This window comes from Propithecus coquereli, unplaced genomic scaffold (assembly GCF_000956105.1).
Source record: "Propithecus coquereli isolate 6110/MARCELLA unplaced genomic scaffold, Pcoq_1.0 Scaffold87, whole genome shotgun sequence".
Taxonomy (NCBI): Eukaryota; Metazoa; Chordata; class Mammalia; order Primates; family Indriidae; genus Propithecus; species Propithecus coquereli.
The window spans coordinates 3,064,709-3,078,662 of NW_012154951.1; the positions used below are offsets into that span (position 1 = coordinate 3,064,709).

General features: G+C 38.9%; 1 protein-coding gene across 2 annotated transcripts in view; it reads right to left on the reverse strand.

Moving 5' to 3' along the window:
- PPARGC1A (peroxisome proliferator-activated receptor gamma, coactivator 1 alpha) overlaps positions 1 to 13,954 on the reverse strand; it is a 96,837-nt gene that overhangs the window by 13,207 nt on the left and 69,676 nt on the right. For both annotated transcript variants that reach the window (XM_012664203.1, XM_012664204.1), the window contains 3 exons: positions 7,699 to 8,614; positions 7,046 to 7,150; positions 6,772 to 6,892 (listed from right to left, as the gene is read on the reverse strand). In XM_012664203.1, the coding sequence (XP_012519657.1) occupies positions 6,772 to 6,892; positions 7,046 to 7,150; positions 7,699 to 8,614 (1,142 nt within the window). The remainder of the gene's footprint in view (positions 1 to 6,771; positions 6,893 to 7,045; positions 7,151 to 7,698; positions 8,615 to 13,954) is intronic.

Genomic DNA, 13,954 nt, shown 5'->3' on the forward strand with positions numbered 1-13,954 from the left:
TTGGTAAAACACAACTCCTCTGACAATAGTTATTGAGGCTAAATAACTGACCAGATGAAGTACAGCAAACAGAGCAGGCTGCCTGATTGGCTTCCATGCAGATTACATGTCTCAGTTGCAGACTGTAATTGTGTTGTTCCAGGGCACCCAGCACAACCCGCAGTCAGTAAGTGCAAACAGACGAGAGACACACGCTGGAGCAGTGTCGCACAGTTTAGCAAGGGAATCACAGCACTGCATTCCATTCTGTTTCCAAATCCAGCTCTAGCCAAACAGTCAAATGTGATGAGACTGTTATCCAAACTTAAACTTCCTGGCACCTGCTCACATGGGTGTTATGGATTTTATTTTTTTAATAGCCTTTTAGGAAAGTTACTACTGTATAGAGAGAAAGGAGGGGAAATGCAGAAGAGAGAGAAAGAAATTGAGCAAAGAAATTGCCCGACTACCATTATGGGAATACACACAGCCTACGTAGTCAAGGAAATTTGAAGTTAAAGCTAAAATCGACCATATGTACGCCCATATGCAGACATATTGGGCCAGTCTCTGAATTGCAGCTTTATACAAAGTTGTAGGCAACAATGATCCCACATAAAAGATAAACCAGAGGACCTTTTATACCAGATACTGATACATTCTGCAGTAAAAAAAAGACATAACCTAGAGCGGAGAAACAGGAAACCAAAGGGCTGCTCCATAATCACTTACATTACCTATTTGTCTACCATCTCTGTTTATGAAATGCCGGAATGGGACCATGCCTTGCTACCTTGCAAAGATCAGAAATTGAATACATGTTGAAATTCTCATTTGAGAAAATTATTGAAGTGCTTGATTTTCCTAGCCCTAAAAATGAAAATAAAAGGCATCCCAACGTCTGGAAAGCAAAGGCAAAAAATCTTTCCAAGATTGGCCAAAATGTCTAGCAAAGAACTGATTCTTTTAAACATGTTGCAGTTGTATTAGACAGATAAATAGATTTCATATCTTTAAAAAAACCTTAACATTTGCAGCCAATTTTTCAAGACATTAATTTCTAAACAGAAGATGAAAGGAAAAGAAATCAAAATGCTTAATAACATTTCCAACTTCTTAAAGGCTTGGAGGAACTCTAAACCTTTGGAAACAGCTCCTTGAAAAATGATTTTCAGACCAGTTTTCACTATTGAGGAGGATGGTACATTTATCAAATAACTTTTAGCTTCAATTTTCACAAAAGCTAGTTTGCTGATGGGGTGGATAATAAAATTCAAGATTTATGTTGCATTAACAGCTATAGTAAATCCTCATTATACCAAAACACAGGGGATAAATTCTTAAAAAACTGACTGAATTAACTGACTCTGTATTACCAAAATCTTTATCAACTAGAGTATAGAGCTTTCCACTTAGCTGGGGAAAACATAAAATGGTTGTTTCTCATCAAATAATAAGCTACTCCTGGTAAAAGGGGTTAGACTAAGACAAGACAGAAAGTAGTAGCGATATTAACAATTATTTAACTCTAACCTACAACCAAGCACTATGTTTGGTACTTCTTTATGGATTCTCTTTCTAAAATGTTCTGCAATGCTAGATAACAAGGAAGAGCCTAATATAATTTACATTTTGGTTCCTTCTACATCTCCAAGTCAGAATAATGTAAAAATTCCTCCTCCTATGCTAAGGAAACTGTATATCAATTTTGGCAATGGAAGATGTATGTCCATTTCCAGATTAGCTATAACCTGACTTCCTCAGAAGTTCCAAAGATATTATAAAGACAATGGGAATGAGTGAATGGCATACCTAGGTGCTCCTACTAAAAGAAAAGGCGAGAGGAGTGGAAGGCATGGAAAAGAACCAATGGACAGAAAGAAATATTAATATCAACGCTCTAAAAAATGCTAAAAATGTTTTCTCTTTCTTGGCCTTAATATTGATTATTCTTATCTAATTCAGTAGGCATTCAATAAGTGCCTACTACTAGGGGGTGTTCTCAGGGAAGAAACAAAATTACAGCATTAAATTTTCCAAAGTTATCCCCATCCAAGCACCACCCAGGAATGTTCCTGCTTAGCGTTTAAGGCTGGTTAACGTGAACAAATCCAGGCTAGTCTTCTTAAGGGCTAAGAGGCAAATAAAAGCTAAAATGCAAGTAAACATACCGATAAACCAGAAAACATGAAAACTACAGACTAAGTATGCGTAACTCCTATTTTAAAGCATTATTGAAGTATAATCAATACACAAAAACATTGGTCATATTTAATGCATACATTTTGATGAGTTTGGACATATTCATACACCCAGGATACCATCATCACAATCAAAGTGATCAAGGTATTTAATGTATCCATCACCTCCAAAAATTTCCTTGTGTTCTTTTCTGTTTTTTCCTGCTCCTTTTTCTGTATGTGTGTGTGTGTGTGTATGTGTGTATGTGTGTGTGTGTAAAAACACTTAACATGAGATCTGTGCTCTTAACATAATTTAAAGTGCACAATAACATATTATTAACTATAGATAACATATTATTAACTATAGGTACTACGTTATATAGTAGATCTCTAGAACTTACTCATCTTGCCATAGAACTTAATATTTCTAAATACTGAACTTAGAGTCCTAATATAATGTACACATAAAATAACTCTTTAGAAAGGCTTGAACAGAAAATTATTTTATTTTCTCCAGAAAGAGTAACTCTGAGAAATTCTACAACTGTTTTATTTTTTTTTTCATTTGGAAGAAGTTTAAAATTATCAGTGATAATACAGTGTTCTTGGCTCCTGGGCTACATACTGACCGACAGAGAAGAGAAATAAAATAGCCCAGTCATTGCCAGAGCACATCTGGTTTTGATTTTAAGCACTGAGCCATATCATAATGTCTAGATTTGCCCTTTAAATTAACATCCCATTATCATGTTTTCTGGCAGGAAACTGTACAGATTGCAAATGGAGTTGGACTTAGAACTCCACAAGAAATTAGAGCAGTGACAGTTTAGACATTAAATACTAAACTCTGGCTTGCAGAGTTCCAATATAACCTGAGTTACTTCAAGCTTATGAGACTGAGAAAGGCAGAGAGTGAATTGGTTTTTGAGAAAGAATTTAGATGGGAATTGGAGGAAAGTGAGAACAATGGCAATATTTAACCACAATATATGATTCTGTGTTAACAATTATTAATTATTAGTGTTTTCTTTGTTCTCTGACTTGGTGCACTCAAATTGGGCTGGATTAAGATTTTTAGAGGCGTAAGCAATGCAAAGTTTACAGACCTTCTAAACTATCTCCTTCTTACGGAACTCAAAATAAAAGCAATACAGACAAAGGTAGAAAAGACTAATTTTATAAAACATTAATTATTAACATTTTTAAGATTTTTTTTCATTTCTTTTCGGACCCTGTTTTGCTGGTCCCCGGGTATATGACTGCTCCAATTGATGCACAATCCAGCACTGCATCCAAGGTACCCCAAATGCAATTTGCTTCTTATTCATTACTTTATGGGTGTCTCAAAAATTTAAAGGAAATCACCCACCTGACAAACTTAGGTAGACTGTCCTAGCTCCCTTAGCTGTTTCATGAATGATTTTTCAAACTAATTTTGTCAAATGAGTCAAAAATCATTGCATGTATCCCTGAACCCAAGTCCATAAAAATATACTTTGCAAATGCATTATGGCACAAGAAAGACGACCATTTGTAGGAAGGAAATCAATCAGGAAATCTTCCTGTGGGTAAACTCATTAAATATTTCCACAATGCCCTCAAGATAGATTTCAAAATCTGTAGCATGAGTTACAGGACTCTTCAGGGTCTGCCTTCCACTGAATCCTCTAGACTTATTTCTTGTCCCTCTTGGGACCCGGTGTTCTAGTTAAATGACTGGTAGTTTCCCAATATCTCTCTCTTTTTTCAAGACTTAGAATGAGCTCTGTCTAGAACAGCAATGCCCAGTAGAAATATAATGCAGCGTATGTAATTCTAAATTTTCTAAGAGCCACATTTAAAAAAGTAAAAAGAAACTGAAAATTCAATGTTGATAATGTTTTTGGCTCAATATATCCAAAATACATCAACTTATGATTGATATAAAAAGTTAATGAGGTATTTCACACTATTTTTTGTACGAAGTCTTCAAAATCTAATCACACACAGTGCGTCTTAATTCAGGCTAGCCAAATTAGCTATGTGGATAATGGCTACCATATTGGACATTGCAGGGTAGAAAATCCTTGTCCTCTCTCACTTTAGGATTTAGATCAATCTCACCCTCCCTGGGGATGGCCTCCCTCATCCCAGGTCTGGGTGCCCACCCATATACTGCCATAGTACCGTGGTTGTACCTTTTGTATTTATTAATAGTGCTTATATTGTACTGCCTGTTCGTGTATCTTTATCTGCCAGTAGACTTGGAGCTCCCTGGATATGGGGATTATGTCTTTCCTAACGTTTTTATCCCAAGCACCCGGCCAATGTTTATCACAGAAAGAACTATGATTTTCATTTATGTTAAACAGAAATAGCACATAATTGTCCAAGTGGGAATTGATTCAACAGTAAGTACCAAATCTTTATTAAATACTTATTACCTGTAGGCCACTCTGTTAGTAAAAAAATCTCTATGTCTTAGGTTTTTTAAAACTCCTTTTCAAAAGCAAAGATAATCTCAAAGCCAAAATTTTCACAATAAAGGTTAAATGATTTAATATAAGCCAAGTTGACATTTGCACTATTGTAAGTCCTCTTTCAAAGAGAACTGATAGAGATTGTCTTAGTCAAAGAACTAACTAAGGAACTGGTCAATATTTTCTAAACAAAGGGCAGCAGGGTGACATCTTCTGCCAAGCTCAGGCTGGTGACTCTCAAGGTGCTTTTGGTTCATCTAGGCCAATGACATGATTTGATGTACTTGAAAAGGGCCAAACTAGCAAAAAGACAAAAAGACACCTTCCTTCCTTTCTTCACTCTAGCTAAGTAACTGGCACTAAATCATCTTTGGAAGGTATAAAATAAACACATGTCATTTATCTACATATTTTTGATTAAAATATTAATCTGGCTTTGGTTGTAACTGTTTTGTGTTTTTCCCAAATAAGCAAATTTATTATGAAACTATTAATCTCTCTTTGTAATGTCCTATTTTTGAGGAAGAAATGAAGGATTGTATAAACTATGAATTTGCAAATACCAAAATAACTGTTTTCCTACATGCTTACTCAACATGATTCTCTTTTGTAATAATTAACTGTAATGTGCCATATTAAAAGGCTTTGTAAACTATATGGCACTATATAAATGTGAGTTATTATAATTATTGAGTAGGCCATTAATTAAATACAGCAATATTAGAAAAATTGAATTTTTAATTTTCATTAGTCTTTGTAAGTGTTAACTAATGATACTCTGGCAAATCTTAATATCACCGTTCATTTGAAAGTTGAGAAAAATGAGGGAAAGTGTTGTAATTTGCACAAGGCTTTTGATTCAGGCTTAGGTAGATTCAAAGTTAAATGGCAGCAAATCCCCCAGAACTTTAGCCTAACTGTTCAATTACTTCTCACTTCTTTCTCCTTGATTGCCTGTGATTAACAAACCTCTCATTTAACCTTTTTCCTCCAACTGGTAACTGTAGGCTAGTGCTTGATTCTGATTCCATTAGTCAGCTCTTTTATATATAATAGGTTTTTCAAAATTTTGTTGATGTTAGTGGGTTTTCTTTAAGGTACCCTATAAATCTAACCTTTACAGTCAAAAATTATTTCCCTAAACCTTAATTAGCATATATGCAAGATATGTGCAAAGCTGAACTTCACTGAACTGACTCAGTGGCTGGCACAGACAGGCAGTGAACAAAAGCAGTGCTGTATACACTTGATTATCCACCGCTCCCTGGAGCACCATGTTAGGAATGACCCCAAGGCTCTGCGTGGGCTCAGTGGGAAAGAGTTCCATGATTGATTAGGAACGTCTGCCGTGGGCATGGACTGGACTGCCCCATTTTTACCATCCAAGGTCTAAGTTGATAAGAAGCAGTAGGGAGCTGGGGAAAAGTCTAGTAAGTAGCTGCTGAAAAAGACCTTCAGAGAGCAGACAAGTGTAAGAGAATCTGGATCTTTACATGGAATGGTCAGGACTGTGTATACAACAAGGGAATATAACACGTCCTAGTAAGTGGTGCTGAAATCCATACAAAGTTATTGAAAAGTAGTTCGTGAGAAATGTGGATGTGTCAACTACCCAGTTAGGGGTCGAACCATCACAAGTAAGAAATGATGACTTTCTTAGCAAATCTTCCCCTACTGTCTCCTTTAAATCTAACTTGAACTCAGTCTCCTCATGGACAACTTAATTCTCACGTCTGCCAAAAAGATAAAAACTGAAACCAAACAGCAATAAGTCCTCATTTTCCACTCCGAGAAAGAAGTAACAAGAAATAGAAAGAAAAACTCATCCTGTGACCAGATGAAACTAATATCTAACCGAAAAAAATCTCTAGTCCCTCCATTTTTCAAAGCAAAAGTTGAAAACAGTAAGGAAGTTCAAAGTGAAACTGTGAATGAGAAATATACTGACTTAACACTTTGTTTTCCAACAAGCTGGGTTAAGGGGGGTTGAAGAGTTACTGACATTTTTAAGCCAAAAGACTGAAAATTGCCTATTCTAACAAAGACTTAGCTTTCATTTATTTTCTAATCTACAAAAAAAAAGAAAAAGCACACAGGAAAAAAAAAAAGAAACCCTCCTTTAAAATGAAAGTTAGCTCCGAGCTGCTTACAATTGCCTTCTGCCTCTGCCTCTCCCTTTGTTTGGCCCTTTCAGATTCCCGCTTCTCATACTCTTTGCGGTATTCTTCCCTCTTCAGCCTTTCGTGCTGATATTCCTCGTAGCTGTCATACCTGGGAAACATAACTTCATCGTTAAGTCAACCGCCTCAATTTGCATGAGCAAAATGAATAATAATTTGGGGCCAGGGGTGGGGTTTTCCATAACATCCTATCATCTAAAGGAGGGGATGAAAGGAGCTGAAGGGAAATGACATAGCTCATTACCTGGGCCTACGGCTGCAGGGCGATCTTGACCGTGATCTCATATACAAGGGAGAATTTCGGTGCGTGCGGTGTCTGTAGTGGCTTGACTCGTAGTAGTAGCAGGATCTGGGAGAGAGCAGAAAAACAAAAAGGGCATCTGTAACTGCCACTTAAATCGAGTTTATCAGCGCTACTGAACATCCTCTGGAACACCATTATTACATAAACTGGCGTTTTCTTTCCAGCTACTAGTGAGATTTCCCAGTGACAGTTTGTGATCATCTAGTCAGCTCAGAGGTCTGGGAATGATGTGTTCTCTCTCAGCGTCTCTTATTGATGTTAACACTGAGCACCGGATCTGGTACACTGTCAGCTTTATCTTGCATGGATCTCCACTATCCTGGCACAGGGCAGCTCTCCAGGTAATGGAAAAAGTTAGATGAGCAAGTTTCTTACAAATTGCTCTCTCTGATCTGACTGGCTCAAGGCACTGTGTTCAGAGCTGACAGATTTAAGGGAACAGGGAGAGGGATGTATGTGTAACAACATTCTCGTTAGTTCCAGCGTCACTGGGAGTACGGTGGTGAGGGGATAGTCTGGCTGTGAATTTTGATTACTTTTTTGGCTTCCTGGGAACATCTTGTGCAATGGGTGAGAGTTTTGCCAAGGTTTACCTTGAAGAGGATCTACTGCCTGGAGACCTTGATCTTGACCTGGAATACGGTGATCGGGAACATGACCTGTGTCTAGAAAAGGACCTTGAACGAGAGCGCATCCTTTGGGGTCTTTGAGAAAATAAGGATTTGGGTGGTGACACGGAATCTCTACACGGAGAGTTAAAAGAAGAGCAAGAAGGAGACACATCGAACAATGAATAGGATTGTGTGCCATCCCAAGGGTAGCTCAGTTTATCACTTTCATCTTCGCTGTCATCAAACAGGCCATCCATGGCTAGTCCTGAATTTATAAACATAGGTAGTTTGGAGAATTGTTCATTACTGAAATCACTGTCCCTCAGTTCACTGGTCTTGTCTGCTTCGTCGTCAAAAACAGCTTGACTGGGATGACCGAAGTGCTTGTTCAGCTCGGCTCGGATTTCCTGGTCTTGGAGCTGTTTTCTGGTGCTGCAAGGAGAGACCTGCTTGCTGGCCTCCGAAGTCTCTCTCAGGTAGCACTGGTCTGAATCTGTGGAAGAACAAATCTGCCCCTGCCAATTAGAGGAGGCATCTTTATATTCTAGTTGTCTAGAGTCTTGGAACTCCTGTGATATATTAATGAGTATTTCCGCTTTGGAATTAATTGACTGACAATAGTCATGGTCACCAAACAGCCGTAGACTGGGCCGCTTGGACTTCCTTTCCTCGAGTCCACTGGTGAGCACGGAGGACTTGCTGAGTTGTGCGTACAACTCGGATTGCTCGGGCCCTTTCTTGGTGGAGTTGTTGCCTTGGGTACCAGAAGACTCACTGTACCGGGGCTTCTTTGATGGTGGTGTCACCACAGTCTTGCAAGAGGACTTCAGCTTTGGAGAAGCCCTGAAAGGGTTATCTTGGTTGGCTTTATGAGGAGGAGTTGTGGGTGGAGTTAGGCCTAAGGGAAAAAAAGGAAAAAAAAAAAAAAGAGAGAGAGAGAGAGAGAAAGAGAGAGAAAGAGAGAAAAGAGACAGAAATAATGTTCTTAAATGCCAAGATATGTTTTCTAACTTTTCCAAGATTTCAGACAAGGGTTCAAACTGAATGAAGAAGAAGGAAACTAAATTCATGGCAAGACATGAAACACTGATTCTTCTCCTAAGCCTCTGTCATCAAGAAAAGATGGCTCTATCAGCGAGAGCTGTGATCTTTTCTATTTCAAACAATGCTAACACATCTGGCTTCCCTGAAAACACGAAGCCGTCACCCCTGGCTTGCAAGGCACCAGGCATTACCAAAGCTCACATTTTCAAGGGGACGGTATAGGCGGATGTATGGAAAATTAACAAAGTGAGGGTTGGGAATCATAGAACAGCCTTGGTGGCATTTGTCTGTGAAGAACACTGCGGAGGATCCAAGTGGCTCAGGGTTCTTTGTCCAATCAAGAAAATCTACCCTTGGAGCCAAGAAATTACTAGCAATTTACAAAAAAAATGGGATGACAGCAAATGTGGGGCAGGGTGGGAATGACATAGACAACTTCAAAGTGAGTTCAGTAAAATACGACAGACAAATGCAGAGACCTAGAGCAACTCTACGACTTGACGGCAGTGATTCTTTGTCTCCACAGTTCATTAACTTAGTAAACCATGGCTAATGTAGGTATAATGCATTCTTGTAAGCATAACTAATACATTCTGCATAAAATATGGTTCTGCAACAGAAACCTAAGTTAACAGTAACACTAAATATCGCAGTGCCAGTGGACCATTTTATTTAGAGCACAACATCAGTGAGGGTGATGAGACTGAGGGATTGAAACGAAGCCAAGCTTCGGCAGCTAACTAATTAAATAAATAAAAAGTAAAGGAAGAAAAGGGAATAGGCATCCGTCGTTGCCTTTCTTGCTTTTCTACAGAAGGGTAGAAATTCCATCAGAAGCCGCTGTGAGAGAGTCTATAAAGCATAGCAGTTCTCACTGCTAAGTTTCCCCCCTGAGTAAGTCCTACTCGTCCCTTCGTGCTGAGGAGGAATCACTGCGAAATGGCTCCGGAGTCCAAGGAACTTCGAAGAAGGGCAGGCTGGAGTTCAAATGACTTTATGCTTACAAGGGAACATTTTAGTTTACAATACACTTTCTATTTAGGAGGCTGGGTGAACGCTATTCAGCAAAAAGAACTTCAAGTCTGCTAACAAGCCTGGGGTTAGACTTAAGGCAAGTTTCAAGGGAAAAAAATCCTACCTTGCTGGAAAAAAAATTATATATATTTATATATCAAGAACCAAGTAGGTCACAGAAAGCCACATGAAATTTTGATATGAACAGGAAGATGCTACCTCTCCTACTTTACAACAGAGAGATGGAAAAAGTTAGTGTTTTCCCTAGAATGACATGTTGTACACTAACATTTGGTAATTTTTATTATTCATAGCTAATTCTCCCTCACTGAGGGAAGAAAAGGTCCAAATATGCTAAGTCGTTTGACTTTGGAATTCCACCCCAGAAAAATTCAGAAAGACAGGAAAATGCAGACAAAGAGAGGAGGACACTGCTGTCCCTCTATGCCATGCCCGAGACTGGTGCTGCAAGGAGAGACCTGCTTGCTGGCCTCCTCCTACAAAGCTTTCCTTTGGTGGCAGCCGCTCTTGTATGCCTGCCCACTCTATGGTAGCAAAGGGGATGACTTACATCACTGAATGAAACATGGGCACACTCTCCTTTTGTTTCCTCTTTCATCAGTGAATGTGTCTTTTCCTCAATGGAGGAAATTCCTACATGACCAATCTTTTCTTTTTTGCTTGTTTCCTTTATTTTTTGCACTGCCCTAGCCATACATTCTGATTTCTAGCACACATTACCTTCAATTAACACTACAATAAATTTAAAGATATTAATTCCCAGTAAAGAAATGGCACATTCTCAAATATTCCCCATAGGAGCCTAACACGCTTAAAGAAATAATGATGAATAATCTTTCTTCACTGAATAAATACCAGTCAAATGTGTTGAAAGACGTAGCCCTTGAATCGGAAGAAATGACATTCACCATCCTGAAATTCAACTTCATAAATCTTTCCATGATCACCTCAATTTAGGGAATTTTTCTACTTCTCCAATAATTTACTGTCAGAATCACTGTCTTGGTATCTATCGCATATTGCTATATATTCTTGCGTATCTCTTTCTGAATGTGAATTATATCTTGTCTCTCCAGATAGATTATAAGGTCTTGGTGCGATATCGCTTGGGCTTATTTGTTGCAACATTATTTTACTCATTTCTTTTTTTTTTAATTTTTCTAGATTCTCGTTTAGTAGTGGTCTCACATTTCAGCAGCCCAAGAATCACTTGGGAAACCGAGTAAACGTGTGCAATGAGATGGTTCACAGACCACGTACGGAGAACCACGGCCCTATGGTGTCTCTGTAGCACATTGCTTTGTACTTTCAGGTATCATATTTTGACTGACATTCTAGATTTATAAAAAGAAACCCTAAACTTCAGAAACACCAAATTAGGCCACTATTAAAGAGAGACTAGTTCTAAAAATAACTCAGGTATCTAGGGATTTCAAATATAGAAATTCCTTTTAGTCTTGAAAATTTGAAACCCCTGTCCTAGCACCTAAGCTCATTATCCCTTAAATAACTGGTTCTCAAGTTGCTCTTGGGAGTGGCAACACCCTGATTGTGCTTTCTTTGAGTTAAAAACAAAGCCTTTTACCTCTTACACATCTCAGACAGACTGTGGCCATTTAACAGACAGTCACTGAACACCTAGGATGTGCTGGATACGGCACCAGGTGCTGGTATTTCAGGGACTCAGCCTCGAAGGACTTCACAGTTCAGTTTAATAAAGAGGCAATTCTTTCAAATTTGACATAAGCGTATTTTCTTGCAGCTATGCTTAAAATTTACAGAAACACTCAGAGACCACCAAACCAATATCAGGGCTGTAAATTTCTGTTGGCACCACTTGTTGAAATGAATGAGGAATACTTAACTCATCGGATGAAAGATATTGTAGGATTAGTGAGGAGGTGGATGGGGAAAATAATTCAGATAATTCCCTAAATTTTTTACTGTTTACTGAAACATCTTTCAACAGAGAATATCTCAGAGCAAGAGTGAGAAATCTCACAGATGATGAGACTTCACATCACCAAGTGCCTAACTGGAAGTCTGTCTCCAGATACAGTTGAGACCCAAAGCAAAACACGATGAAACAGAAGTGCAAGGAGGATGTTTTTTTTCTTTGAACGTAGTGTCAAACTTTTAAGAGCTGTGGATGGGACAGGTAACCCCTTGCTGCTGACCCTGAAATAGATGCATTTCTCTAACCTCACATCCTCTACCCAGAACTTTTTCCCCTATGGTAAGAGGAGGTCAATACTCCATCCCTTGATGCCACTATCTTTGCTCATCCTCCCACTAATCGCTGGACTCTCAATTTCATACCACAAACCTAAATCAACAGTATTAATGCCTCCCATAACCTCTGGATTATTTCCTGCATGTTGATTTTCTGGGGAATGTGTACATTTTGGTGTTGACAGTACAAGGTATATTCCGTGCTCTCTCTTGAACTTAGCAGGTTTTGACAGATTTATGTGAGGACAGATGGCCATTACAGGCTGAGGGCTGACAAGAGGCAGTTCAGAGCATTGTTAACACACTTGCACAAACTCTCAGCAGTGCAGCTCGGTGCAGAATGTAATTCAGACTATAGCTTTTTTATTGCTGCCTATTTTCTTTTGTCAAAAGAGCCTGCTGTGCAGAGCAACAAATGGCTGCTATTACCCAGAATGTAATGGGTGTCAGACAAATCACGTAACACAAACAATCAAGAGTATGTAGGTCATATTTCAACGGAGCACAACCTTAGCAATATTTATGATTACTGCATTGAAATGTGCTCTATAATAAACAAGTACCTCTACATCACTCACACTTATGCACTTCTGCACAGCAAATCTGGGAGAAGTGGTACACACTCTACAGTCATCTTTTTAAACAGCACTTTTGTTTAAAAAAAAAAGTCAAAGACAAGTTTTGTTTTGTTTTTCATTATGTGCTATAAAACGATTTTCTTTGAGGAGTCCTCTTTTGAGTTTGTTTGTTTAATTGAATGACTGATAAATGTGAGGCCTCTGCTCCATTTCTTGTGCTTCGCTATGCACCCAATGTCTTCAGCAGGACTTTTTTTTGTTTGCCTTGTGTTTGGTAATGGTTTATATCATTTTACAGAATCAACCGAGAAATCTGCAACTTACTTTTGAGTTTGTTTAACAGTGGGAATTTGCTTTCATTGCATGCCAGTTCAGGTATTTAAGGGAAAACAATAAGGAGATGAGTTTCTAAGAGGCTTAAAAACGCACCAAAATAGGAAGACCAGGCAAAGACAGGTGTGTCATTTGTCCTACTCATATATTTTCAGCCTCATGAACTTGGAGTGGGTGTCAAGAGAGCACAGGGAAAGCTGATATTCACTTGCTACCACCTTTACTTCCTTTTACCACTATAGTAAGTTGTTAAAATATTTAGTTGATAAAAGCTGCTCTGGTGGTGCCTTCCAATCCTCCATCTCCACTTCCCCAGGACTCACTGGAGCTCCACAGGGTCCAGCAACTCAAGTGTCAACCCTTGGCACAGAGCAGAGAGACCGCCCAACCCTCCTCTGGTCCCCTGGCTGGCCTCAGTCCACTCTGACTAGGACTGGTCTGCCTTTCCTGCTTTTTGAGTATTTTTCATATCAACCCTGATTACTGGGGAACAAACTGGCCTTGCAGAAAAGCCTCAGAACATTCCTATGACCTGTGCCTAATTGCCCAACTCTTACTCACGGAAGATGAAGATATTATTAAGTGGTCCTCATGCACGTTCCCACAGAACTGGTACAGGGGATGGAGGGAGGGAACTTGGCATTCTAGGGGTCTACCGCAAAATCCCAAAGCTGATGTGGGACAGGGAATTGCTTTGATATCCTTGGTTTAAAAGAAATGAGGTAGTTCCATTTCAAGAAAAGAAAAGTAAAGAACAAAGGAATTGTCGCTACAGACATTGGGTCAAGAAGAATGAGACTGAAAATAGAAAATGAAGCATATGGTTGAAATATGGAAGAAATTCCTGACAGTGAGAGTTGCCAAACATTGGAATGGGCTGTAAAGAGAATTTGTTGGGTCTCCCTCTCTTGGATTCTTCAGGCGCAGGAATGGATTATATGACCTGTCAAAATCACTTTCCAGTTCTCTGATGCTAAGGTTTTCCTTCTAAAACAACCAACTACTGCTCATATTTT